Consider the following 26030-nt stretch of genomic DNA (forward strand, 5'->3'; position numbering starts at 1 on the left):
TTGTTTTAAGAAATAATCCACTTAAGGTTCAATTTTATTTTAATTGCAGGTGTGACATCAACAAACAATGTCCTTACCATGCTTAATTAACACATTCTGAATTGATTGTGATCTATGAGATTAAGCTACTCACTCTGACACTGCGTCTGGTCAGAATTAGGAGAGGTTCCAGCTTGACACTGTTTACACTGGTTCTGTCCAGTGGAGTCCTGGTACTGACCAACTGGGCATTTTGCACATTCTCCCATTGCTAAACTAAAGTAGTATCCCTGACCACAAGTCACTGTGAAATAAAAAACAAAAACTAATGAATGATCACTTTCAGCTGAGACACATCCTATCATCAAAATCAAGAGAAATCATCAAATTAACTTAACTCACAGGCCTATGATGCAATTTTGTTTTTTATCATTATGTCTTTTGATGTTTATCATGTTTTTCTTGCAGAAATCTGCCATTTTCTTTTCTTTTTTATTTCAAAATAAAATAAATTTTCTAGCAAATTATACAATGAATACAATAAAAGAATAATTAATATTGTATACAGACAAATTTATTATCTTTGCATAAAAATAAAAAAACACAAGCCCAGGCTCATGCTTTTGGTCTTCACTAAAAAAAAAATTGACACAAGTCCTGTATTTTTTAATGTATTAGATATTTTTCAATGAAAGGAGGGTTAAAACTTGACCTAGATATTGTCTAGATACAACTTCTGACCAAGTTTGGTGAGGATTGGATGAAAACTACTTCAATTAGAAAGCAGACACCATGCAAAATCCTTGAAATGCACTAAGTGACCACGTGACCTTGCTTTTTACCCAGCAATACCCATATTTTATCTTGACCTAGATATTGTCAAGATACAACTTCTGATTATGTTTGGAGAAGATTGGATGAAAACTACTTCAATTAGAGAGCGGACACCATGGTAAATCCTTGAAATGCACTGAGTGACCCTGTGACCTAGTTTTTGACCCAGCATGACCCATATTTGAAGTTGACCTAGATATTTTCTAGATGCAATTTCTGACCAAGTTTGGTGAAGATCGGATGAAAACTATTTGAATTTGAGAGCGGATACTGCTGACACCCCCTCGGGTGATCTTATAATATGTCCCGTTTGAACGGGCATGTAAAAACAGAAGAAAATTTCATACAATGTATCTTGATTAAAAAAAAGAAAATATTTTATTTTCACAGCGCAAATTTTCAGTTCCAGCTTCATTTGCACAGCAAACCGCTTTTGCCACACATGAAAATGCCATCACAAGTCAGCAGGATGTTAGTTCTTGTATAAAATTATATCTTATCTTATAAAAAAAATTATACAACAATCATAAACTGCTTACATGTACCACTTACATGTAGTATTGAAAAAAAATGGGCCCGAAATAGTTGACATTTATCATTTATAATAGTGCTCATATTGCTGACCTTAGCAATGATATTCAGAATAACTGGTAACCAGATTTGATAGAATTGTGAAGACATATTGTAAAAGTATATTTAAATGACGGACAGTTCATTATCAACTCATGTTGAGATGAACAATATGCTTACACGGTAGCTTCACAGATCAGGAAGAAATAACTCACCAAAACTTTGGAATTAAATTAAAAATAAATTATCCATGATGCCTACGTACAACAAGAACAATTCTTTACATCATAACTTTATCATAACATTATAAGTTTATAATAGCAGAAAATAAACGTTGAATTATTTTTAAAAAATGCCACAGGAATTGAACCCCAATCTTGAAGAAGTTACATTCATTTACAACATGAGGTGAAATTACATGAAATTCATTACAGGTCAGTTCACAACAATTCATTCCTAAAATAGAAACCAAATATAGTGCTTAGTTGCTTCATTGACCATACTGTAAGCCTTACATTGACCATACTGTAAGCATTTTATTGACCATACTGTGAGCATAAAATTGGCCATACTGTAAGCATTACATTGACCATACTGTAAGCATTACATTGGCCATACTGTGAGCATTACATTGACCATACTGTAAGCATTACATTAGCCATACTGTAAGCATTACATTGACCATTTTGTGAGCATTACATTGACCATTACATTGACCATACTGTGAGCATTACAGTGACCATACTGTGGCCATTACATTGACCATTCTGTGAGCAAATATTCAAGGCATGGATTTTCAGCCCAGAACTTAGATATATGGCACTTTCCAACTGACTCACATCAGATCAGTAGATCAGGCATTGTGCCAGCTATGTGTTACTTTTTATAGTAACACTTCAAATACTGAGCGATTTATCGTTTGAAATTCCACTATTCATTAAATGAAAAATGTATGTTTATTACAAAGAATATGTGACATATGTCAATGAAGTATATATTTGGTGGCCATAGGGCAGTGGAAAAACAATGTTCAATAAACAATGAACAACACAAACTTTTATCATTACATGCTTTCTTAATAATAAGAGAAAATTCATAACTTTTGAACTTGAATTGTGATATTGCCCTTATATAATAATGTTAATAATGTTGAATTGATCCTAGTTATTAAAATTTACACAACCAAAGTTAAAGTTGAAAATATTTGACTTTAAATGGTGACTATGACCTTTCAATGAAGAGGAATACAAGTGTACAATTCATCTGATAATGTGGCTTTCTTACTTAAAGATATATTTAAATCATTTTTAGGAATATTCAAGTTATATAGAGAGGACATAAAATCTGGACTGGCGGACCCACACACAAACCAATCAACCAATTAGGGCAAAGCAGCAATATTATTATCAAAATCATACTTCAATCAACAGATTCTCTACCCACCTAATTATCTTTATAACACCTCATAACAATATTACAGGTACATATGTTTATATCAGAACCAAAAGAGTACAAATTAACACTGCATGACCTTGGTAGCATTTTTGTTTATTTTAGCATAAAATAGAATAGAAAGTGTTTAAGGGACCGTCAACCACGAATGACGAAAAAAGAAAAGTTCTAATAAACCGTATTTTTTACAATTATTAGTTTATATTGATTAAAATATCACGACTGGTATATTACTTGAAAAAAGTTTTCATATTTTCAGTATATTCGGTAATAAATTTTACTGGTAACTACCAGTTTACTATAAATAACGCAAGTAGATTGATCATCATTGTCATGTGGTAAACCCAGGAATGCAAATTATGCATGCCTAGTGAATTGTATATATTTTATATATAAAATAATAAATCTACTTCCATTATTTAAAGTGTGTATATCATTATGACACCTATTTTCGCGATGTACATTGATTTCACATCACGACATTTTATTACCGAGTATTCTGAATATATGAACTGTTTTCAAGTAATGTAATATACCAGTCGTGATATTTAATCAATATAAACTAATAATTGTAAAAAAAAAAGTATTTAAGAACTTTTCTTTTTTAATCATTTGTGGTTGACGGTCCCTTTAAAGTATAACCACTTACCACACACATCTGCAGTAAAGACCTTGTAATGACTGCTGTTTCTACAGTTCACAACAATTGCTCCAGCTGTGACCGTGTTAACAGAGACAGTTCCGATTCTTGATGCGTCACAGATCACTTCAGAATTAGTCAAATTAAACAGCCCTGGCGTAGTTCTGATAGACTGGAGGCATTTATTCTTCTTGGTGGTATCCGAGCTAGGCACTTGCAGTTTTAGAAGGTAGGTGGCACCGAACTATAAATAACCAGCCAATTTGTTGAATTGATATCCTTGGCCAAACACATGTTGTTTTTTGATGGTTGCAGATTAAACAAGATATGTGTTTATCAGAAACACTACGTCCCCTTCTGCGCCGCTTTGAAGCTATATATTTGACCTTTGACCTTGAAGGATGACCTTGACCTTTCACCACTCAAAATGTGCAGCCCCATGCCAAATATAAAGTTGCTATCTTCAATATTGCAAAAGTTATGGCAAAATGTTAAAGTTGGAGCAAACAAACACACAAACCAACCAACCAACCAACAGACAGAGCAAAAACAATATGTCCCCCACTATAATCAAGAGGGAAATAAAAATAAAAGGTTATTTAAAGGGTTGTGCCTTTTCTTAAATACATGTATTTGTAGTAACATCATACAAAAACAACAAAGGGCAACAACCCTTATTAAAGAAAGTGTAGGGTAATGGTTCTTGTGCATGGTACGTCTTCTCACTGATATCTTTACACACATTAAATTTCATGTTGAAATTGTGTATAGTATTTGAAAAGTTACATCATACAAAAAAAGGCAATAACTCTTATTTAGAAAGGGTTGCGTCAAGTTTGTGTGCATCACACTTCTCCTCATTGATATCTATACACTTATAAAGTTTTATGTTGACATTTAAAACAATGGTAGTTTCTGAGATATAGTCCACAAAAGTGTCTGACAGACCGTTGCACTGACACACGGAGAGACGGTGAGACTGACGTACAGACGGATGTATAACGCCAAAAAATATCTCTCCGCCTTTGGTGGAGGAAAATACATTGATACTTTATACACCAGGATTACTCTTTATTAGAATTTAATTGTATTTTGAATGTTTCAGTATGGTAAATGCAATGCATTGGTAATAAATGTGCTTGCTAATTTGAGCAATGCCATTTAAACTTGTAATAGCCCTTGTGAAATAAATTGTATAACAGCTGAACATAAAGTATGTGCAGCTGTTATTTCATCTTGTCACTATGGCTTATACAGGTATAAATGAAATTGCTTCACGTAAAGTATGTAAGATTAAATGCATCTGCAAATGCAATTTCTTATTTAAACCAAAACTTGTCACGGTACTGATAAATGTACACAACGTCTCACGTAGTTACTGAATACCGTTAGGGCCATCATTAAAATTACACATTAAAATCCAAAGAGCGACAATGTGATAGTACAATGGCGACAATGCGATATTACGATGGCGACAAATCGATAGTACGATGGCGACAATGCGATAGTACGATGGAGACAATGGGACAACGCGACAGTACTATGACCACAATGCGACAATACGAAGGCGACAGTGCGATAGTACAAGGACGACAATGTGATATTACAATGGCAAAAATGCGATAGTAGGATGGTGACAATTCAATAGTCATATCGTACTGTCGCCATGGTATCATCGAATTGTGGCCTTTCGTGTAATTGTACTGTCATCATCGTATTATCGCATTGTCGCCACCGTACTATGGCACTGTTGCCATCGTATTGTCGCACTGACGCATTGTCGTCATTGTACTGTCGCGTTGTTTTCTATCGCCTTCCAGTACACCAGCGCACATCGTATTTTTTCCTAGATGGAGCCACTTTTAAAAATACTTTACAGTTCGGCATACCTTAAATCAATACCCTTTCAATAACTTAATAAGAATTTGATTTCATTTTAACTGTAACCTCTTTCAAAGTACATCTTTATAAAGTCATCTATTTTGTTTTTGCAATAATAATAGTTTGTGTACCAGAAGGCGATAGTCAACAATGTGCGATGGCGATAAGGCGATAATGCGTTAGTGCGATAATACAATGACGACAGTGCGACAATACGATGGTGACAGTGCAATAGTTCGATGACGACAATTCGACAATGGGACAGTACGATGACGACAATTTGACAATACAATGGCAACAGTGCGATAGTACGAAGGCGACAATGCGATATTACGATAACGACAGTGCAATTACTATCGCATTGTCGCCATCGTACTATCGCATTATCGACTTGTCGCCATCGTACTATTGCATTGTCTCCATCGTACTATCGCACTATCGCATTGTCGTCCTCTAGATTTTAATGTGTAACCACGATGGCCCTAATGGTATTCTGTATGTAGTAATAATTAGCAAGTTGTTACAAAGAAAAATTGGACCCTCAGGCGTTGTCAATTCTGACCAAGCAGCATCATTTGAACTCAGTTTGTAAAGCCCCACAAAAAGTGTAACAAGCCAAATATTTAAACTATGGGCCTTGTGGTTTTTGAGTAAATGATAGTTTTCAATACGATTCTTTATACTGGTGAAATATCTGACACCCTGGTGGCCATAATACTGGGACTACGATGACCCCAAGGACATGATTTGATGAAACTAATTAGAAGGACAATGTACAATGTTACACAGCAACCAAACCTCATCTGAATTTTGTAGTTTCAGATATGTACATTTTTGCTCGTAAAGTCTGTAGTATCAATAATATAATAATGTTATAGAAATTCTAAGTTGAAAAGGGGGCATAACTTTTGTAGGTTCAAACATTGAATAATACACATTGCACATGGACATCTTCATATATGGAATGATCTAGGCAAAGTTTAATGTTTTTAGTATAAAATTTTCAGAGAACTACCCAGGACAATTTAAGTCGAGCCAAAGACAGGCAAACAGACGGACAAACTGACAGATGTCCATAGCAATTCCTGTCTATAACCCTTTATTTTCTATTGTGGCTATTATAACCCAATATCAAGGATATATAAAGGTAGTTTAATTAACTAATGTAAATGTATTTTTTTCCTTTTAAAGTTATTTTACAACAATTAATAATTCATTTGCATTACCTGACTAGAAGTTACAAGTGTAGTGTTTGTATGTTCCACGGTCCAAGACAGACCATCACATGACGTTGACAAGCGTGTACCAAATGTTGACAACGTAGGAGCCACTTTACTTGCAAACTGTGCTGTGCAGTTATAGTTGTTAGTGGAATAGTCATAAACAACGGATGTGGTGATGGTGTCATCCGAGCTTTGAATGGCTGGTAAAAAGTAAATAATACATGGTCTATACATGGACTATATATGGTCTAAACATGGACTATATATGGTCTATACATGATCTATAACTATACAATTACTCTACATTGCATCTTAATGATATGAGCCCAGCAAGCATTTCTAGATACATCTATTAGCATTTTGTAACATATTCTGATGTATGTGTATTCACTTGCTTTAAAGAGCAACATTCATTCATCAATTAGAAACAGCAGAACAAAACATCTCCTAACAATGTGTTGAGCATAACCAATCAAGGTATGATCATAAACATTTGTAAACTGGAGTAAAACCTCCCTAACTTAAAAAGAACTACTCATGTATAATTGCATATAAACTTTATTTAAAACAAGTTTTAGAAAAAGACATTATCCATATGATGAATTTGTTCATGAATATACTAGTAAAGTGTTTCTATGTATGTAAAAAATAATCTCATTCTTGTCAATACCATATGGGAAATAAATCAACAACATGATACTCTAATACAAAGTATCATTCTGAATCAGTTTACAGGAGGGCAATTAATAAAATTGTGATAATTAAGGTATTTTCTTGAATATTGAAATTTGAAGTTCTTTAAAAAAAAATCAAACAAGAGATGTGTTTGTCAGAAACATAATGCCCCCTTACGCGCCGCTTTTTTTGTTGACCTTTGACCTTGAAGGATGACCTGGACCTTTCGCCACTCAAAATGTGCAGCTCCATGAGATACAAATGCATGCCAAATATCAAGTTGCTATATTCAATATTTCAAAAGTTATTGCAAAACTTTAATATAAGGTTAAAGTTTTGGAACAGAATGACGGAATGACAGACAGAAAGACAGACAGACCAAAAACAATATACCCCTGATCATTCGATCCGGGGGCATAAAAAATCTAGGAGATCTCATAGATTTCATCTATATTTATTTATGTTCAATGAGATTTGGCCGAAAAAACTATTCATACAGCCCACATAAGTTGAATCATATATAACAAGGCTATTGTCAAGCAATATGGTCCCCTACCGGGTCCAAAATTTGTCAGAAATTCCACCATTTTCAGAATTATTTTTTTTTGGTTGCCATAGCAACCACAATTTTTGATGTAGGAACAAAATGAAATGACGTGCATAATGCCCATATTACCATCTATCCATCCATCCACAGACAGACAGACAGACAGACAGACAGACAGACAGACAGACAGACAGAGCGCAAACCATAAGTCCCCTCCTGTGAAACCGGTAGGGGATAACAAGAGCTGTCAGAGGACAGCGCGCTTGACTATTCGAGTGCTTAACAGTATAACGTAAGCCATTATGGAGAGGGGGGTATACTGTGGGTGTGTGGTCATTTGATAATGATCTTTCAAAAAAGATTTTATTTATTTAATTTTTTTTTTCGGGGGGGGGATTCTGGGGTGGGGCGTGGGGGATAGTTTCGTAGGAGTCCATTGTGGTATGTCAGGTAATTGTTGTTTTGTCAAAGTATGAATCAAATCTGATCTTAAATAAAGAAGTAATGGCAATTTAAGCAAAATTTATTTATTTGACCTTGAGAGTCAAGGTCATTCAAAGGTCAAGGTCAAATTCAACTTGCCAGGTACAGTAACATCATGATAGTAAGAAAATATTTGAAGTTTGAAAGCAATAGCCTTAATACTTAAGTAATAAAGTGGATCTAAACATAAAATTTACCAAAATATTCAAAGTTACAAAGTCAAAAAAGGGCCATAATTCCTAAAAAATGCTTGAGACAGTTGTCTGCTCTTGTTTATAGGTTGGGGTCATGTTGGTAAACAAGTATAAAAAATATAAAAGAAATATGTCGAGGGACATGGAAAATACTTGAGGTGGTACGCAAACTTTAACATAGAAAATCTAAGTAAAAAAAGGGCCATAATTCTTACAAAATGCTTGATACAGTTGTCTGCTCTTGTTTATAGATTGGGGTCATGTTGGTTAAGAAGTATGCAAAATATAAAAGCAATATGTCAAGGGACATTGAAAATATTTGAGGTGGTACGTAAACTTTAACATAGAGCAATCAATAATATGCATATTCTAAGTGGAAAAAGGGCCATAGTTCTTACAAAATGCTTGATACAGTTTTTTGCTCTTGTTTATAGGTTGGGGTTATGTTGGTAAAGAAGTATGCACAATATCAAAGCAATATGTCAAGGGACATAGGAAATATTTGGGGTGGTACGCAAACTTTAACATTTGCACGCTCACAGACACGCTTACGCCGACGCCGACGTGAGTAGGATAGCTCCACTATATATATTTCATATATAATAGTCGAGCTAAAAATGTCAGTACTGTAAATGGAAAATAAAATCACACCTTTTAAACAGTGAAAGCCAATTAATTTTCAAGACAATATTAATAAGTCCTACATAAAAATTATTATATTGTTTAAAAATGTATGTATCTAAAAAAACATTCATTTTTGAAGTAACTCAAATCCTACTTTAAAAAAAGGAAAACAAGGTGACGCGAATTCACTTACGCAAGCAAAACCTATTTGCAGGATCCACAAAATTATAGTCCCATTCGTTTCCCCCTGAACATGTGAATGTTTTTACCGTGGCACCATCTCCGTACACATAGTTACTATTACAGGTGGAGGTACATACAAGTGAACCTGTTGCATTAGAGAGGCAGCTTCGCACTGAGTTGTCGTCAGAAAACAGCTGCTCTTTAAAGCACATACCAGCTGGAAAGCAAGAGGAAAATGAAATAATAATATTTAAACATGTGTATAACAATGTCAGTAACATTCAAAAAATTACTTTTACAGCAGAAGCTTTCGCTGGATCACATTAAACTATATTGACTGTTTAGATACTTAAGCAGTCGTTCCGAAATACCGACAGTCCTCTGCATTTTTCCGATTAAGCGAATAACACACTACATCATTTCTATGTGCGTGTTTTGGTTCCTGTTATATTTGATTACTTTGTTAGCAAGCAGGAATTAAACAAATGTCATTTTAAGTAACATTTATCAAATAAACAAACACATAAACAAATATATAATTAAATTATTGAATTGCTATTAATGGAATGAATTTAGTGGAGCTCATTAAGTTTCATTATATGTAAGCAAAATTTATTCATATCGATATTATCTAGTATATTATCAAAATATAATTTTATTTTTCTTTAAATCTAATTTTTGTCTTTCTTCAACATTTTTCGTTTTTGGTCCGGAAAATCTGAAATGATCAGTCTGGGCCGGCAGAGACTGAATGATTATAGGACCTACTGGACGGCAATTTTACAGTAAACTTGTCAACTTGAGGAAATACTGTCAACCGAGGCGAAGCCAGGGTTGACAGTATTTTTCCGAAAGTTGACAAATTTACTGTCACCCTGTCGGACACGTAATATTTATTTTATTATACCGAACAAACTATTCAAACATGAACAATTTATATGAACCATGAACAATTTAAATATTCAATAAATGTATTTAATTTCAGCCATAAACAGCCATTAATATGTTGAATGGTTCAGATTTTCGAGCCGAGCAAAATGAACTTCGCTTTATTTGGCACAGACCTAGTAATTGATTTATCCAATCAATTTTCTTAGTCCTCAATTATTTCTTTAAAAAAATATATTACCAAACCAGCTTTCCGTATTTTATTTTCATCACTTGATTACGCAATTAATGACGTTCTCGTGTGACGTCATTTCGGTGACGTAACATTTGGGGACAACAATATAGACGTGGTAGTTTTTTAACAGAAAAATATTTGTTTAAAGCATCGAACGAATCCAAAACGTATTTCGGATTGAGTGTTTGTCATGCATAACACCTTAAGAACAGACATTGGAAGTGTATATCGTTGTAATTTTATTGTTATTTGCATTGAATTAAAGTTGCCATTGAGGTAAGCGTGTCGTTTATACTAAATTGAATTTTTTATGACTCCTGTCAAAGCTTAAATAATGGCATTAATCTATTTTACAGCACAGTTTCAGCTGCAATCGATATTTTAATTATCCAAAGACCTATAGATGTTATCTATAGGTCTTTGAATTATCCAAATACAACGGAAAGGCAAAACTGCGTACTGCGCATGCGCGAATGGGACAGTATAAGTTACGAACATTCCGCACGTGGCTAAGGCAGCGGGATACAGTATATTTTGGACAGTAAATTTATTTCCGCTGGGTCTGACATTATTTCTACGTCACGATGGCCTATGGGAGTTTAGCATTGTGAATAAAAGTGAGGTATTATAATATAGTATATATACTTGAACAGTTGCTGTTTTGAATTAATGTCTATTTAATACACATTATGTAACACACTAATTCAGTCCAATTTTAAAATTAGTTTGTGTCAAATTAAATGCTGAAGGCATTCAGCATGTCCCAAGTTACTAATCCATTGGGCTACTCACCTAAACAGCTAAGGGTACCCAGACTCCATCTCCCATTTGTCTTGCACTTAACATTTGTGTCATTGCTCTCTGACACTCCTTTTACAGCTGCTCCTGCCTTACATGCGAACACAAATGTTGAGATGGGGGACAGATAGGTGGTTGTATTCGGTTCAGTGATATCTGCTCCATTGGGGAGGACTGCATTGGGGGATCCACAATCAATCTCTGTGGCACGTAAAGCATGTCAAATTAGAGCCAAATGTTAGTAGCTTTCAATCTTGAATACCATTTGGCCTTAAAGCTACTTGAATGAAGTTTCATAAATGTGTAAGCAATTAATTGTTTTCTCAAGCCACAATTGGTATTGATAGAAACAGGAACACACACGATGCACATACTATATAAAAAAAGGAAAGTTGTGCTTCAACCATTGCAGGGTTGCAGATTACCTGGACATGTCAGATTGTCCCCGGCCAGTCTCATGCCCTCTGCCTTGCTGATGTACACACACACCGCTGACTTGGAGACTTGTTTGGTCTCTGTGAGGTTACAGGTCAAGGTCACAGTCTGCATGAAGCTCACGCTATTTACATTAAAGACGCCATTGCTAGGAGGCACGGGCATATTACAAGAGCGTGCTGAAACCAGAAGTGATACAGTGCATTTATTGACATTCTTTTTGCTTAATGAGAGCATGATAAAAAAAATTTGAATGTTTAGATTACATATAAACAGATATATAAAGCATAGCTTACAGTCATGCAATACATCTGAAGCGCAAACATGATTTCTTGTATGGTATGATGATTCTTTATGATGTGGTAACTGTTGAAGACTCCATACCTTGACACGTGAGAGTTTCATTCCACCTCCCATTATCCTGACACTCAATAGTGGCATCAGTGCTACTTCTACCCGTCAGAAAATATCCGTCATTACAGTGAACCTCCACAGAGTCATTATAGTGGAATACTGTATCCTTGGTCAGATACTGACCATTGGCCAGAGGAGGTAATGATGGACACTGTTTAGCTGAAACAGACATTTATTCTTAATAGATTGCATGTTATTATTGCAAATACAATAACAAAAATATGTCAAGTGTTGCCATTTTTTAAGTTTATTAATGAAAAAGCACAACAAGCTTTACAAAAAAAACACAAATAAATGTTTAGATATAATAACTAGAAACGTGTTTGTGGGACACAGGTACCCCACATTTCACTTTAATCTGAAAACTTAACTTATGCAAAAAAAAAGACCCAACCTTTGGATGTGCGCAAATTTACATGTTGATGACTTTGTTAACACAATTTTAGCCTTCTAGCAGCACCACTTTTTGAGTAACAGGCAACACAAGTTAACAAAAGTAATCTTTGGTTTAAAATGGACATAAATGGGCTAAATGCCATCTTAAGAGGCGTCAAATTTCACATACTAGTTAATTTCTTTGTGTATAAAGTTTCAACAATCTTGCAGCGCTTCAACCCTTCAACATTTTTTTTAAATAAGCATAATACAGGTTTTAAAAATTACAGGTTTGTTTTTTTATAAATTATGCCATATCAAATATATCAAATAGACCTTTCAAAAATAAACCAACATTTGGAGTTAAACAATTTCACATGCTGATTAATATGTTTGTAAAGTTTCAGATCTGTAGTAGCAATACTATTTGTGTTATGAATGACAAAAGTAAAAAAGTAATTTTTATAAGCCTGTTTATGGACGAGACATGTTATTGGAACAACGTAAGTTAATGTGTGGTCGGATCAGTGGGTAAATCAATGGGTGGCTGAGAGGGGTGCTTACAAAACTCTAAGTCAAACATTGGTCACATCCTCACTAAAAGATGGAGTTGTGCAAGTTCACTTGCTGATCAACATGTTCTATAAGTTTCAGGGATCATCCATTTATACTATAGGGGCTATAACTACATTCTTTTTTTAATGTATCCAGTTAACAAAAATATAGAGGTGCGTTTGTTCACATGCTGGTTGATATGAATTCAGACAGACAGACTGACAGACATAAATACAAGTTTGAAGGATGGGCAGACAATATAGGGCAAATGTTTAAGTCCCCATACCTATACAATTGGGGGCATAATAAATGTTTAGAGAGGACATGTAACACCATTTACATTAAACCCCTTTACTTAAATGCAATCTGTACAAATAATGTATGTAAATAATTAACAATGACTTCAACAAAAACCACTCTGTTTGTTAATACTAGTGTCTTGCAACACAAGAAGCGGTAGTCCATAACTAAGGGTTAAGTTTACAAGATAGAACATCACTTTGTACATCATTGATATAATCAAATGCCAAATTACCATGTTCACATATGGCAAAAATAGTTTGATGGAACTACATGATGAAAGGCTTCATAATTACATGAAGGCACATTGCTGAATAATGGTACAGCAAACAAATAAAAAAAATTTTCATTCAGTGATAAATTTGATTAACAACATACGGACGCATGTGTGTCCTATTAGGTACACATCTCCAGGCATGTTCCCAGTCTCTGACGGTCGAGCGGTGAACCCCTCGTTTCCACCTTGCATGAACAGAACAAACCCTTCTGGACAGCTGCATTTGTAATTGGGTTGCTGTTCATTGCAGGTGTGACTACATCCACCGTTGTTGTTGTCGCACTCAAGGATGTCTAAAATTATTAAAGCACAGAATATGTGCACTTAAAGCGAAATGATAAATATATTATTTGTACATACTTTAACAGAGCACACACTCTCACATAGTTTATTAATATACACATTTGTATTTTAAAGAACAAAGCAAGTATAACATTATTCAATCCAAGTTGGCGCATAAAAAGTGCTTGGAACATTTATTGTTAACTTACACTTTATATTTATTATTTATATTTGTGAGGACCGAATCACAAGGACACTAGCATGATTAGACCAATGCAAACATTGTCCACTCACCAGTGCAAGCTGTCCCATTATTGGCATTGAATCCAGCCCTACACCTACATGTAAAGTTCCCTTCAGTGTTCTCACAGGTTGTTGTATCAACATGACATGTTGAAAGTCCGCTATTGCATTCATTAATATCTGAAACACGTAATTGAAATGTGTTTACATGAAATGTTAACACAATGGAACATAATTTAATCATAACATGTGTCGATAGGGAACATATGCCCCCACATTTTACCTGTGTCCCAAAACTCCACATATATCAAAAGCTAGCTGTTTAGCGGCCACATTTGCCTTTTCTGCCTCTACAAGCCACATTGACATTTTGCGGGTGATAGACTAGACTCCTTATGGTGGTCATTTGTGGTAAACTTTTTCAAAATTGCAGGATGCGTAACAAATTTACAGTCTTGACAAGCATTTTTAAGGCCTATTCAATCTTTGACATCTTAGTGTGTTCTTAACCTTTGAGGTATGGAGACGAGTTTTACAAGTGACACGTCATCTTTCAATGGTTTAAATTGGTTCCAAATGATTTAAAAGTCTTAATGGCTGCTACTGGAATTTTGAGACAGAAAGTCAGACACATGTACAGAGGGAAAGACAGACAAACAAATGTATGATTATTTCAATAAAATTAGCCAAAGAATACTTATAACTAACAAAACAATAAAATATATCATTCAATAAATAAATAACCATCAAACAATATTAACCAAACAATAAAGTGTTAAGCAATTCTTTAATCAATAATTCTGACAATAAGTGTATTAAAGAACATTATTTTAAAATAGGAGTTTGCTGCCAAAGGTCCCAGTTTTTTATGCAGGATAAAAGCTACATTTTTTTATTTAGTTTTTTCTTCATCTTACCATCGTTTTGCATTACTATAAGTATTATAATTGTGTTGGTGTATACACTTCATTACATTTAATAAAAAGAAAAAATCTGTCAATAGGTACCATGAACACCTGAAACATTATAATTACAATATCAATCTGCATTAATGAAACATAGCGATCTAAAATTACAAATATGGCTTGGAAACATATTACAACAAAACAATAGGTTCTAGACATACTATGATTTATCACAATAAGTGATGCTAATGCTTAAATAGTTTATACCTTATTGACAAATACTGTTATACACAAATTTCAGCATTTAAATTTATCATAAAAGATCTAATTGCGTTTTTTAAATCATTGATTTTCTTTAATTGCAATAACAGGTGAGGATTCTGAAGTAATGAGAAAAACTATATTTATTCTGAACATGAGTACAGTAAGTAACATGTACGTATTCTATATTCAATTAGTTCCTTCGACTTTCCAATTATAACAAGAAACCGTCGGAGACGGGTGATGCTCCCCAAAGTTTTTTTGTCACAATATTGCACTCTATATTCAGATAAAAGGAAACGTCTTGAGGGGCATAACTTTGGACAAAATAATACAATGGATGGTTTAGCAACTTAAAAATTTCAAAGGGCCATAACTCTCTAAATAAATCATCTAACCAGAACCCACAAATAACATGCGCATCTCCTCAAGGTAGTAAAGCTTCTCATAAAGCTTCATTGAATTCCAGTCAGTAGTTGGCGAGAAATAGCCCGGACAAGAATTGCACTATATGTACAGTTTAAAGAAAATTTCAAAGGGCCATAACTCTGTGTAAAATCATCTGACCATGACCGGCTTATAATATGCACATCTCCTGTTGGTAGTGAAGCTTCCCATTAAGTTTCATTGAATTCCCGTTATAAGTTGCTGAGAAAATAGCTTGGACAAAAATTGCACTATATGTACAATGGAAAATTTCAAAGGGCCATAACTCTGTGAAATATCATCCGACGGGAACCGGCTGATAATATGCACATCTCCTCTTGGTAGTGAAGCTTCCCATAAAGTTTCATTGAATTCCAGTCATAAGTTGCTGAGAAATAGCCCGAACAAGAATTGCACTATATGTACAGTTAATGGAAAATTTCAAAGGGCCATAACTCTGTAAAAAAATCATCCGACCAGAACCAGCTGATAATATGCACATCTCCTCTTGGTAGTGAAGCTTCCCATAAAGTTTAATTGAATTCCGGTCATGTATTGCTGAGAAATAGCCCGGACAAAAATTGTGCACGGACGGACGGACACACGCCAGGACAGACAAAGCGGACAGACGAAGCGGCGACTATATGCTCCCCCCTAAAAACATTTTTGGGGAGCATAAAAAGTATTTCCCCAACAACCAGAATTGTTTTCAGTGTAATAAATGCACTTTCATTTGACCTGATGGCCATGAAAATGCATGTAAATATGTCCAGAGGACTAGAGCATTTCACAGTCTTATACTAACCTACACAAGTTGCCATGATATCGAAAGTTTGATTGACTCCACACATCACTATCAGATATGGTGCACTATTGGACAGTCGAAACCCGGGATTACATGTTGCATTCAAAGTATCTCCATATACTGGGTTCAAGGTTCCGATGAGGTTACCATTTGCCACGACAGGCTTTGTACACGGTAATCCTGAAAAAAGACATATTTATTGCACTAAAGCATTTAAAACTTTCACATATATCAGAAAATTGTGTGGACACTCAGCTAAGAGGCATTCTAAATGGATAAAAAAATTGAAACAGAAAAACATTTCTCTAACCATTCATTTGTTGCTTTAGAGTACATACACACTTCCATTAAATAAACAAGACCTGTGTATGTAAAAACAATGCCACCTTCTGCGCTCTGAAGACGCACTGCAGCTTTTGAAGTCCAAGGCCTGTAACTTTGCCAAAAATCAATAGACCCTCCAAAAAAACTCACAATTCACCTGTATGTCAATAAGGTAGACTCACAAACCAAAAATCAGCTGAATATCTGAAAGAATTGCATAAAAAACCTCCAGAAAATGGAATGCTTGACTGACTGACAGGCTGAGGGACTGACAAAAAGTCCAACTACTATGCTCCACTCTACCAGGTGTATAAAAACACAACTTCCATATAATAAAACACACAACTTTTACTTGATTAAAACACAACTTCCATTTAATAGAATGTTAATTTTCTCAACAAACAACTGATACTTAGATACAAAAGTAAACACATTTGAAGACACTAAAGCACACACATTTATTAAAAGTCTCTTCAGTTGCAAGAGCTGGTACTAGGTTTACATACTTGCACAACTGGGAGGAGTATTCTGATGCGTCCAGCCTACATCTGTACAACGAGTTCGAATTGGCCCGATGAGCTCAAACCCAGAATTGCAAGAAAACTTAACAACAGTGTTGAAGTCTGCATTGCCATTTGTAAAGTTATTGCCAGCTATTATGCTCCATGATCCGTCTAGTAACATGTCATCGTACAGCGCCTCACAGGTTGCAGCTAAAATAGACACGCACATATTTAATGACAGTATTATATTTATCAACATAAACATGATCCCATTTAAAAGTGAGATTGTATTAAATTTGAAAGGATGGTTTGTATTTGTGCAACAAAGACGCTGTGGTTACATGTTTAACCTCTAGTTTATATTGAACAAATCTGCTTATTTGAAATTGTATTAACAGCAGCACCGTCCTTGTGAGTTCAAACCACAATCAAAATCTCAATACAAATTAAGAAACAGTTCAACAGATTGCACCTTGCCAAAGCATTCCATTTAGATAAAGTAATATTTACTTTGAACCCAACAACAACATAAGAATTCTTAAGTCTGGATGCTTAGTATGTGTTTACCTTAGTTACTACATTTGTGTTGTGCCTATGTGATTTGCAATTAATTTCTTGCCATTAATAAAGGATTGTGTGGTATAATAAGGTTTCTATTCTGTTGGTGCAAATTAATGTTCAAATTGCTATTTTGTATATATTATATTTTTTTATTTGCACATTTTAAAATATGTTTTACATGTGATGACTCATTACCACATCAAACGTCGTAAAGAAGAGGAAAAAGTGTTTGTCTTTTTTAGTAACATTGATATTGACCTTGTCCCCTGAAACACTGTATATGCGCAATCCCCAGCCAATATATGCTATAATAAACTAGACTGACAACAAAACATATGCCTGTTTCATTATCATTATGATTTCAAATAAACAAACAAACGAAAGCATACAAAATTAAAATGAAATAAAGAAAGATGTGAACATTAAATACGGCATAAAACACACAAATACAAGTCAGCGCCAGGAAGTGCTTTTAAAAATGTCGTTGCATTTTTGAAACAAATACTCACCACCAATTAAGAATTTACTCAGGTAAAAAAAATCAAAATAACCTGAATGTTACTATTGGTTATTTTTTACACTTTTCTTTAATAAGTCAACCAATAAAAAACATAATTAGAAATAAAGAAACACTTACAATCACATGTGGGTGCATTCATCCACTTCCCATTCTCATCACAGGTTGCATTCTTGTTTTCAAACATTGTGAATCCCTGTGCACAGCTATACATAGTCGTAGAGTTGTATGTGGCCCCAGTCGCCTTGACAATATAGCCGTTCTCAATCTTGGGTGGAGGGCCGCAGTAAACCACTGAAAATTCAAGTCACTTCAGTCCCTGGCTTTGTTAATATGTTTAGTATAATACCATTGTAAGTTTATATATTCACAATACTATCAGCTGACATTTTTTTTAAAAACAACATAAAGACAAAGGCTAAATAAAGTGCAATTGTTATGCCAACATATTAAGGCATGCAGAAATTTCGTGTTGCTATGTTTCATATAAGGCTTATATCAAAATTACTCTTCACCCACTTACAATTTGTCAGCAAAGTTACGTACCATTTTACTTTATAATAACTACCTACAACCGCATCATGATAATCATTGATTTAATATTCCCAATGAATGTTTTGCTTTTCTGCAAAAGAACTCATACCTCTACACTCTGGGATTGCAACCAGTTTTTCCTCTTTAATGTACCACTGCTGATCCTTTCCACAGGTCAAAGTCAATGACCTGTTTTCAGAGTATTTCTCAAGGTGAAACTTGTGACCAGTCGGGCAGCTCAGTTCCACATCTTCTTCAAACACTGCGCCTTGGTTGCTCTTATTTGTCTCGCTCGAAACATTCAACGCGGGACAGTCTGAGGAAAGGAACCATTGAAGATAAATGAGAAGGCAAAATAACAGACCGTTTTTCAACATTGGAAAACAATCTAGGAGAAATATTAAAGACATGGTAATCTTTCAATTTTTTAATCAAACTGCAAAATAACAGACTTTCATGTATTTTACAAGGCAAAAGAACACAACATTTTAAAAGCAAATGTAACTAGATCATATGTCACTTGTAATGATTATTTGTGTGAAAAGAAGATGTGTAAGATGAACACTCTCAACAAACACCTCATTGTGAAAGAAACTAATAAGATTTATAAAATTCATAAGGCTGTACTGAATATTGACATTGGTAACATACACTTTGTTAAATAACTATGTAGATCTTCTTACCCGTGGCAAATTCAATCCTAAATGAATTGGAATTTAATGCTGCATCTGATGTTAAATTAATCACAACCAGTCCATTTCTGCTGCTGTATATCCTGTCTGTATAATTCTTGACAGTTTTCCCATCTGCATTGATCTACCAAACATACATTTTCAATAGGTTCATAATTGGCTTTTGCTAAAAAAAACGCTATGCTTAATGGTTGATTGTTGGGCATTTCATGAATAATAATAATAATGTATAAGGTATTTCATTGATGCCTTGTTTAAGAGCAGCAAAGAAATTCAACAAGTGAAACAGTGTACATGTAGTATTGAAGAGTTTAATGTAAAGGGTGTTAGCCAAAACAACAAATATACATGCAAACATCACAGTTATTACATTGTGTTGTTATTTGTGCCCACATGTTTGCAACTTCAAACTCGAAAACACCAATATGCCAGTTCATACTGGCCAGTAGGACATAATGTTTGGGGGGTTATTTGCCCATATTCGGAACGTTCTAGCCCCTAATTTGTTGTTCTGTTGTTTGACACTGTGAATGGTGGTTTGACAGTCTCCAACACATAGACACCAGAGGACAAAGGGTGAAATAACAACAACACGCCACAACCAAATTATATGCAACAAAAATATACGAGCTGATGTATTAAAATTATCATGTCAAAGGATATAGGAAATAGTTGGGGTAGTACGCAAACTATTACATAGATTTATCAATAATATGCATATTCTAAGTATAAAAGGGGCAATAATTCTTTCAAAATGCTTGATACAGTTGTCTGCTCTTGTTTATAGGTTGGGGTCATGATGGTAAACAAGTATGCAAAATATAAAAGCAATATGTCAAGGGACATTGAAAATATTCGGGGTAGTACGCAAACTTGAACATTTGCTGCATATTCAAAGTGGAAAAGGGGCCATCATTATGAAAAAATGCTTAATAGAGTTGTCTGCTCTTGTTCATAGGTTGGGGTCATGTTGGTAAACAAGTATGCAAAATATGAAAGCAATATGTCAAGGGACAATGAAAATAATTGGGGGAGTACGAAAACTTTAACATTTGCACGCTAACAGAATCGGAAACAGAAACGCCACTATACATATTTCATATATAATAGTCGAGCTAATAAAATGGTCATAATAACCAGTATATTTGTCGTTTTAGTTTGTCAACCCACCAACATGCCTGATCTATATGGCAGAAATAATCCATCTTTATTTGTTGTATTGATCCTTAACTTGTAGATAAAACGGATTTCTTAACTTCTTTCAACTTGTATTTAAATGTGTTGTGTACTTTCATTGGCCAATGGATGTTTCAGAATTATAAATGAGAACACCATTCTGACAGCTAATTATCCCACAGTATATAATGTTGTTGTAACAAATAGACAGTAAGTTTTGGAAATGAAATAAAACATTTAAACAGATGAAAGAAACCAAAATATAGACAGTAAAATAATCCATAATAAAACAAGGGACAAAATTGTAACAAAACCAGATTTTCAAATTATTTTTTTTAAAGTCTGATAAAGGGAGACAATTCAAACAGTGCATTGTTACCCCCCTTGTTTCAAATTCAATATATTTTTACTCATTTCGACCTTGATTTCAATTTGAAAAAAAAAGTCTGATAAAAGGGAGACAACTCAAAATATGAATTGTTACCGATTGTTCATAGTTTCCCCCCTTGTTTCAAAATCAGTCTATTTTTAGTCGTGGCGACCTTGACATTGGAGATATCGACGTAATTCTTTTGAGCGACACACCTTCCAATGATGGTAAACAAATGTGCCAAATGATTTTAAAATGTCACAATGAACGACATAGTTATGGCCCAGACAAGCTCATTTATGGCCATTTTTGACCTTTGAACTTAAAGTGTGACCTTGACCTTGGAGATATCGATGTAATTCTTTTGAGCGCCACACCGTCCAATGATAATGAACAAATGTGCCAAATGATTTTAAAATCTCACAATGAACAACAAAGTTATGGCCCAGGCAAGCTTGTTCCGCCCTCCCGCCAGCCTGAAGACATTTGCCAATCTAATAACCAGTTTTTCCTTCGGAAAACCTGGTTAAAAAGCAAATATAGGGAAAATGCATTTTATACATATGATCATCAGTCATTTATATTAATATCCCACTGACTTTTAAGGCTGCTAACTGTGTTTTTCAAACTTTTTGTTGTTCCGGTTGTTTTTGCAATACACAATTTATTCCAAGTAATAAATTTTACAAAAGGAAAATATACCCATAACAAGAGGGCCATGATGGCCCTGAATCGCTCACCTGACTCATTAAGATCAGATGAAAACTATGACCTCTATTGTCTACACAATGTTTTTCTATGATTTAACCTAGTGACCTAGTTCCTGACTCTAGATGACCCAAATACAATCCCAATCCAGATTTCATTAAGATAAACATTCTGACCACAGTTCATAAATATTAGATAAAAACTGTGACCTCTATTGTAAACACAAGGTTTTTCTATTTATTTGACCTAGATTATTACCCCAGATGACCCAAATACAATCCCACCCAGATTTCATCAAGAATTCTGACCAAATTTCATAAAGGTTGGATGAAAACTGTGATCTCTAATGTCTACACAAGGTTTTTCTATTATTTGACCTAGTGACCTAGTTTTTGACCCCAGATGACCCAAATAAAATCCCAACCCAGATTTCATCAAGATAAACATTCTGACCAAATTTCATAAAGATTGGATGAAAACTGTGACCTCTATTGTCTACAGAAGGTTGTTCTATTATTTGACCTAGTGACCTTGTTTTTGACCCCAGATGACCCAAATACAATCCCAAACCGGATTTCATCAAGATAAAATTTTTGACCAATTTTCATCAAGATTGGATGCAAACTGTGACCTCTACTGTCTACACAAACAAATTGTTGACGGACACACGCAGGCACGCACAACGGACGCGGGACATCACACGATCACATAAGCTCACCGTGTCACTTCATGACAGGTGACCTAACAATATGTGTCGGAGATAAACATGAACAGTTGTGGTTAAAATCCCATAGAAACAAGGGCTGTTTGTAAAACATGCATGCCCCCCTATATGGGCTATAAGTTGTAGTAGCAGCCATTGTGTGAATACGTTTTTTGTCACTGTGAATGGTGGTGGTGGTGGTGGTGGTGGTGGTGGTGGTGGTGGTGGTGGTGGTGGTGGTGGTAGTGGTGGTGGTGTAGTAGTAGTAGTAGTAGTAGTAGTAGTAGTAGTAGTAGTAGTAGTAGTAGTAGTAGTAGTAGTAGTAGTAGTAGTAGTAGTAGTAATAGTAGTAATAGTAGTTGTAGTAGTAGTAGTAGTAGTAGTAGTAGTAGTAGTAGTAGTAGTAGTAGAAGTAGTAGTAGTAGTAGTAGTAGTAGTAGTAGTAGTAGTAGTAGTAGTAGTAGTAGTAGTAGTAGAAGTAGTAGTAGCAGTAGCAGTAGCAGAAGCAGTAGCAGCATTACAAGACCAATACTTAAGAATGATCAAATGGGAAAAGGTAACCTAGCACTGGCAGTAAATATGGGGCTCATTTACAGGTTAGATTTGGAATCTCTGCTGTAGTGGTGGTGGTGGTGGTGGTGGTGGTGGTGGTGGTGGTGGTGGTGGTGGTGGTGGTGGTGGTGGTGGTGGTGGTGGTGGTGGTGGTGGTGGTGGTGGTGGTGGTGGTGGTGGTGGTGGTGCTGGTGGTGCTGGTGCTGGTGGTGCTGGTAGTAGTAGTAGTAGTACTAGTAGTAGTAGTAGAAGTAGTAGTAGTAGTAGTAGTAGTAGTAGTAGTAGTAGTAGTAGTAGTAGTAGTAGTAGAAGTAGTAGTGGTAGTAGTAGTAGTAGTAGTAGAAGTAGTAGAAGTAGTAGTAGTAGTAGTAGTTGTTGTAGTAGTAGTAGTTGTAGTAGCAGTAGCAGTAGCAGAAGCAGTAGCAGCATTACAAGACCAATACTTAAGAATGATCAAATGGAAAAAGGTAACCTAGCACTGGCAGTAAATATGGGGCTCATTTACAGGTCAGATTTGGAATCTCTGCTGTAAAATGAGATTTTGAATGAATTAAAGGGAGGCAAATCTGTAATAAAAAGAACATGCATACACCGTAGTTGTTTCCCTTGTTTGAACCATGCTAAATCCTTACAAGTTTGGAAAGAATTGGATGAAATATTTGGACTTTATTGCATAAACACCATTTTCTCAATTCAAGGGGAGGTAATTCTGTACTTCATGGACCAATAATGCTCATTTTTTGTAGGGTTCGTGTCCTCATTGATATAAAGACACTGTGCAAATTTGGAAAGGATCGGACAAAAACTGTGGAAGATTTTTGAAAGTTTTCACAAAATAGGCAAAAACGAATAAACATGCAAAGTTCAACGAGCTCCTGCGGCCATGTTTTTTGACGAATCAAATTTCTTTGAACAACTTTTTCAGGGGAGTCCCTAAAGGTAATCCCTGTGAAATTTTTTGAAAATCTGATGAGCGGTTTCTGACAAGAAGATTTTTTAAGGTTTTTACCATATATGGTCATGGCTGCCATCTTGGTTATGTGATCAATTTTTTTTTAACAATTCTTTTGTCCCATGACCTAGGGATGCTCCACATGAAATTTAGTTGATATTGGCTCAATGGTTTAGTAGAAAAGATGTTTACAAATTGTTTACAGACAGACAGACGGACGAACGGACGGACGCCGGACGCTGAGTGATCACAATAGCTCACCCCGAGCTATCGCTCAGGTGAGCTAAAAAGGTAATAGGACAATTACTTGAAGAGACAATACATCATTTGCTTCAAAATATCAATATGAATGCAAATAACAAATGGCATAATGATTTTTAAAGGAGTCATGGAAATTGTTGCTTTGAAAAAAATCAATACAGAGAACCAATTTGACAATAGATCGAAGTAAAGTTACTCACAGTTATGTAGTCTTCAGATCTGCTGCCTGGTGTAATTCTAGGGTCCGACGTAAAGTTTGTGTAGAACTTGAGTGACATTCCTCTGCCAGCCCGCTGCCCCCCATCCAGGGTCCAGGAGCACATGACATTGTTTGGGATCACGCCCATTATGTTGGGAGAGATGATCATTCCACTGTGGTGGCTTACATTCTGCCCACATCCTATAATATTGAAGATGCATGGTCTACTGAACATATTTGACAAGACAACTCAGATCAAAACCATGCATATCTTCATATCATGAGGCACAATAAATGAACGTTTAAATATTGCCCAATAAACTTTTAAGATGTCTTCATCTTTCAAGTGTGTAGTAATCATGTAATGGTAAGCTGATAAGAGGTCAAACAATTTGCTTTTAAATACGCATGCTAATAAAACTTGCATTGTTAAAACTTCATTTCATCAGGAACCAAACAGACATGTGAATGCTGTATATTGATAAAAAGTGTAGTATGTTTAAGTAATTAAGTTAAGCCATCTATGCATGCTTATATATGATGAAAATCACATTATTTATTAGTATATTAGGACAGATCACATGTTCAGTGTGATTGCAGTTGCAGGGTAAAGAATAAAAAGCCACACATTTTTCATTCTTTATGAGCTAGTATGAAGAAAATCTGTTTCCAACCTGTCTTGTACACTAGCTTGGTGTTACTGGGGACTTCCTTCATGACAATTTCAAGTGTGTTTGTACCAGACACATAGATATGATCCATAAACAGTGTCCAGTCTCCGCTCATTATTTCTGCTTGTAAAGGTTTACTGGAATCTACCTTCTCCAACTGGAAATTAATGTACAGAAAATGTTATGAAGTCCCGGGGAGTGTACGTATTTACGTCTTACAATTATTTGCTTTTAATTGTCACATACAGATTGGATTCTATAAATGACGTGCACTATGGCCTAACAGAAAGGAAACAATCATCAATGTGTTATTAAAACAAGCAGCTAGAGTACAATAATCAATTATACCTTGTGCAAAAGGAGAGATTATTGTATTCACTCAACAATCAACTGACATTTATTATAAATATGTTTCATTTACGGATTCAAATTGTTTCATTTCTTAAAGCAAAATCTTTCAGTTTCGGTTTTCAAAATGGGCTACATCACATTATGCTTTAAAAGAAATACAATATTGAAAAGCAATTGTGTATATCTTACATAATAAGATATTAATTGTCCAACAGGTGCAGTGATTCTCCATCTGAGTTGCAGCTGAGCAGGTTTGTTCATCTCATTTTGGTAAGGGAACACCAGCTGTTCCCAAATGATGGAGGCAGTGAGATCCTTGAAGCCATGAAAGATGTCGGGGAGGTCTACAACACACAATTATTGTTTCCATTAGAGATTTCAGAGAAAACTATACTTCTTGAAAAGATAAAAATAAATAAATTCAAATACACACATACACAAACATCTAGATAGTTTAGCATTCACAAAAACA

The 26030-nt window shown here is 35.0% G+C and overlaps 1 protein-coding gene across 1 annotated transcript in view; it reads right to left on the reverse strand.

The window, feature by feature from the left end:
• Positions 1 to 26030, reverse strand: part of LOC127847967 (CUB and sushi domain-containing protein 1-like) — a 65339-nt gene that overhangs the window by 29096 nt on the left and 10213 nt on the right. Inside the window, exons 8-19 of the mRNA XM_052380219.1 lie at positions 25748 to 25902; positions 25211 to 25364; positions 24538 to 24737; positions 19607 to 19739; positions 19033 to 19239; positions 18510 to 18683; positions 17315 to 17521; positions 16485 to 16664; positions 14139 to 14267; positions 13664 to 13855; positions 12026 to 12214; positions 11632 to 11820 (exon numbers count right to left, since the gene is read on the reverse strand). Coding sequence (XP_052236179.1) covers positions 11632 to 11820; positions 12026 to 12214; positions 13664 to 13855; positions 14139 to 14267; positions 16485 to 16664; positions 17315 to 17521; positions 18510 to 18683; positions 19033 to 19239; positions 19607 to 19739; positions 24538 to 24737; positions 25211 to 25364; positions 25748 to 25902 — 2109 coding nt within the window. The remainder of the gene's footprint in view (positions 1 to 11631; positions 11821 to 12025; positions 12215 to 13663; positions 13856 to 14138; positions 14268 to 16484; positions 16665 to 17314; positions 17522 to 18509; positions 18684 to 19032; positions 19240 to 19606; positions 19740 to 24537; positions 24738 to 25210; positions 25365 to 25747; positions 25903 to 26030) is intronic.

This window comes from Dreissena polymorpha, chromosome 10, assembly GCF_020536995.1.
Source record: "Dreissena polymorpha isolate Duluth1 chromosome 10, UMN_Dpol_1.0, whole genome shotgun sequence".
NCBI lineage: Eukaryota > Metazoa > Mollusca > Bivalvia > Myida > Dreissenidae > Dreissena > Dreissena polymorpha.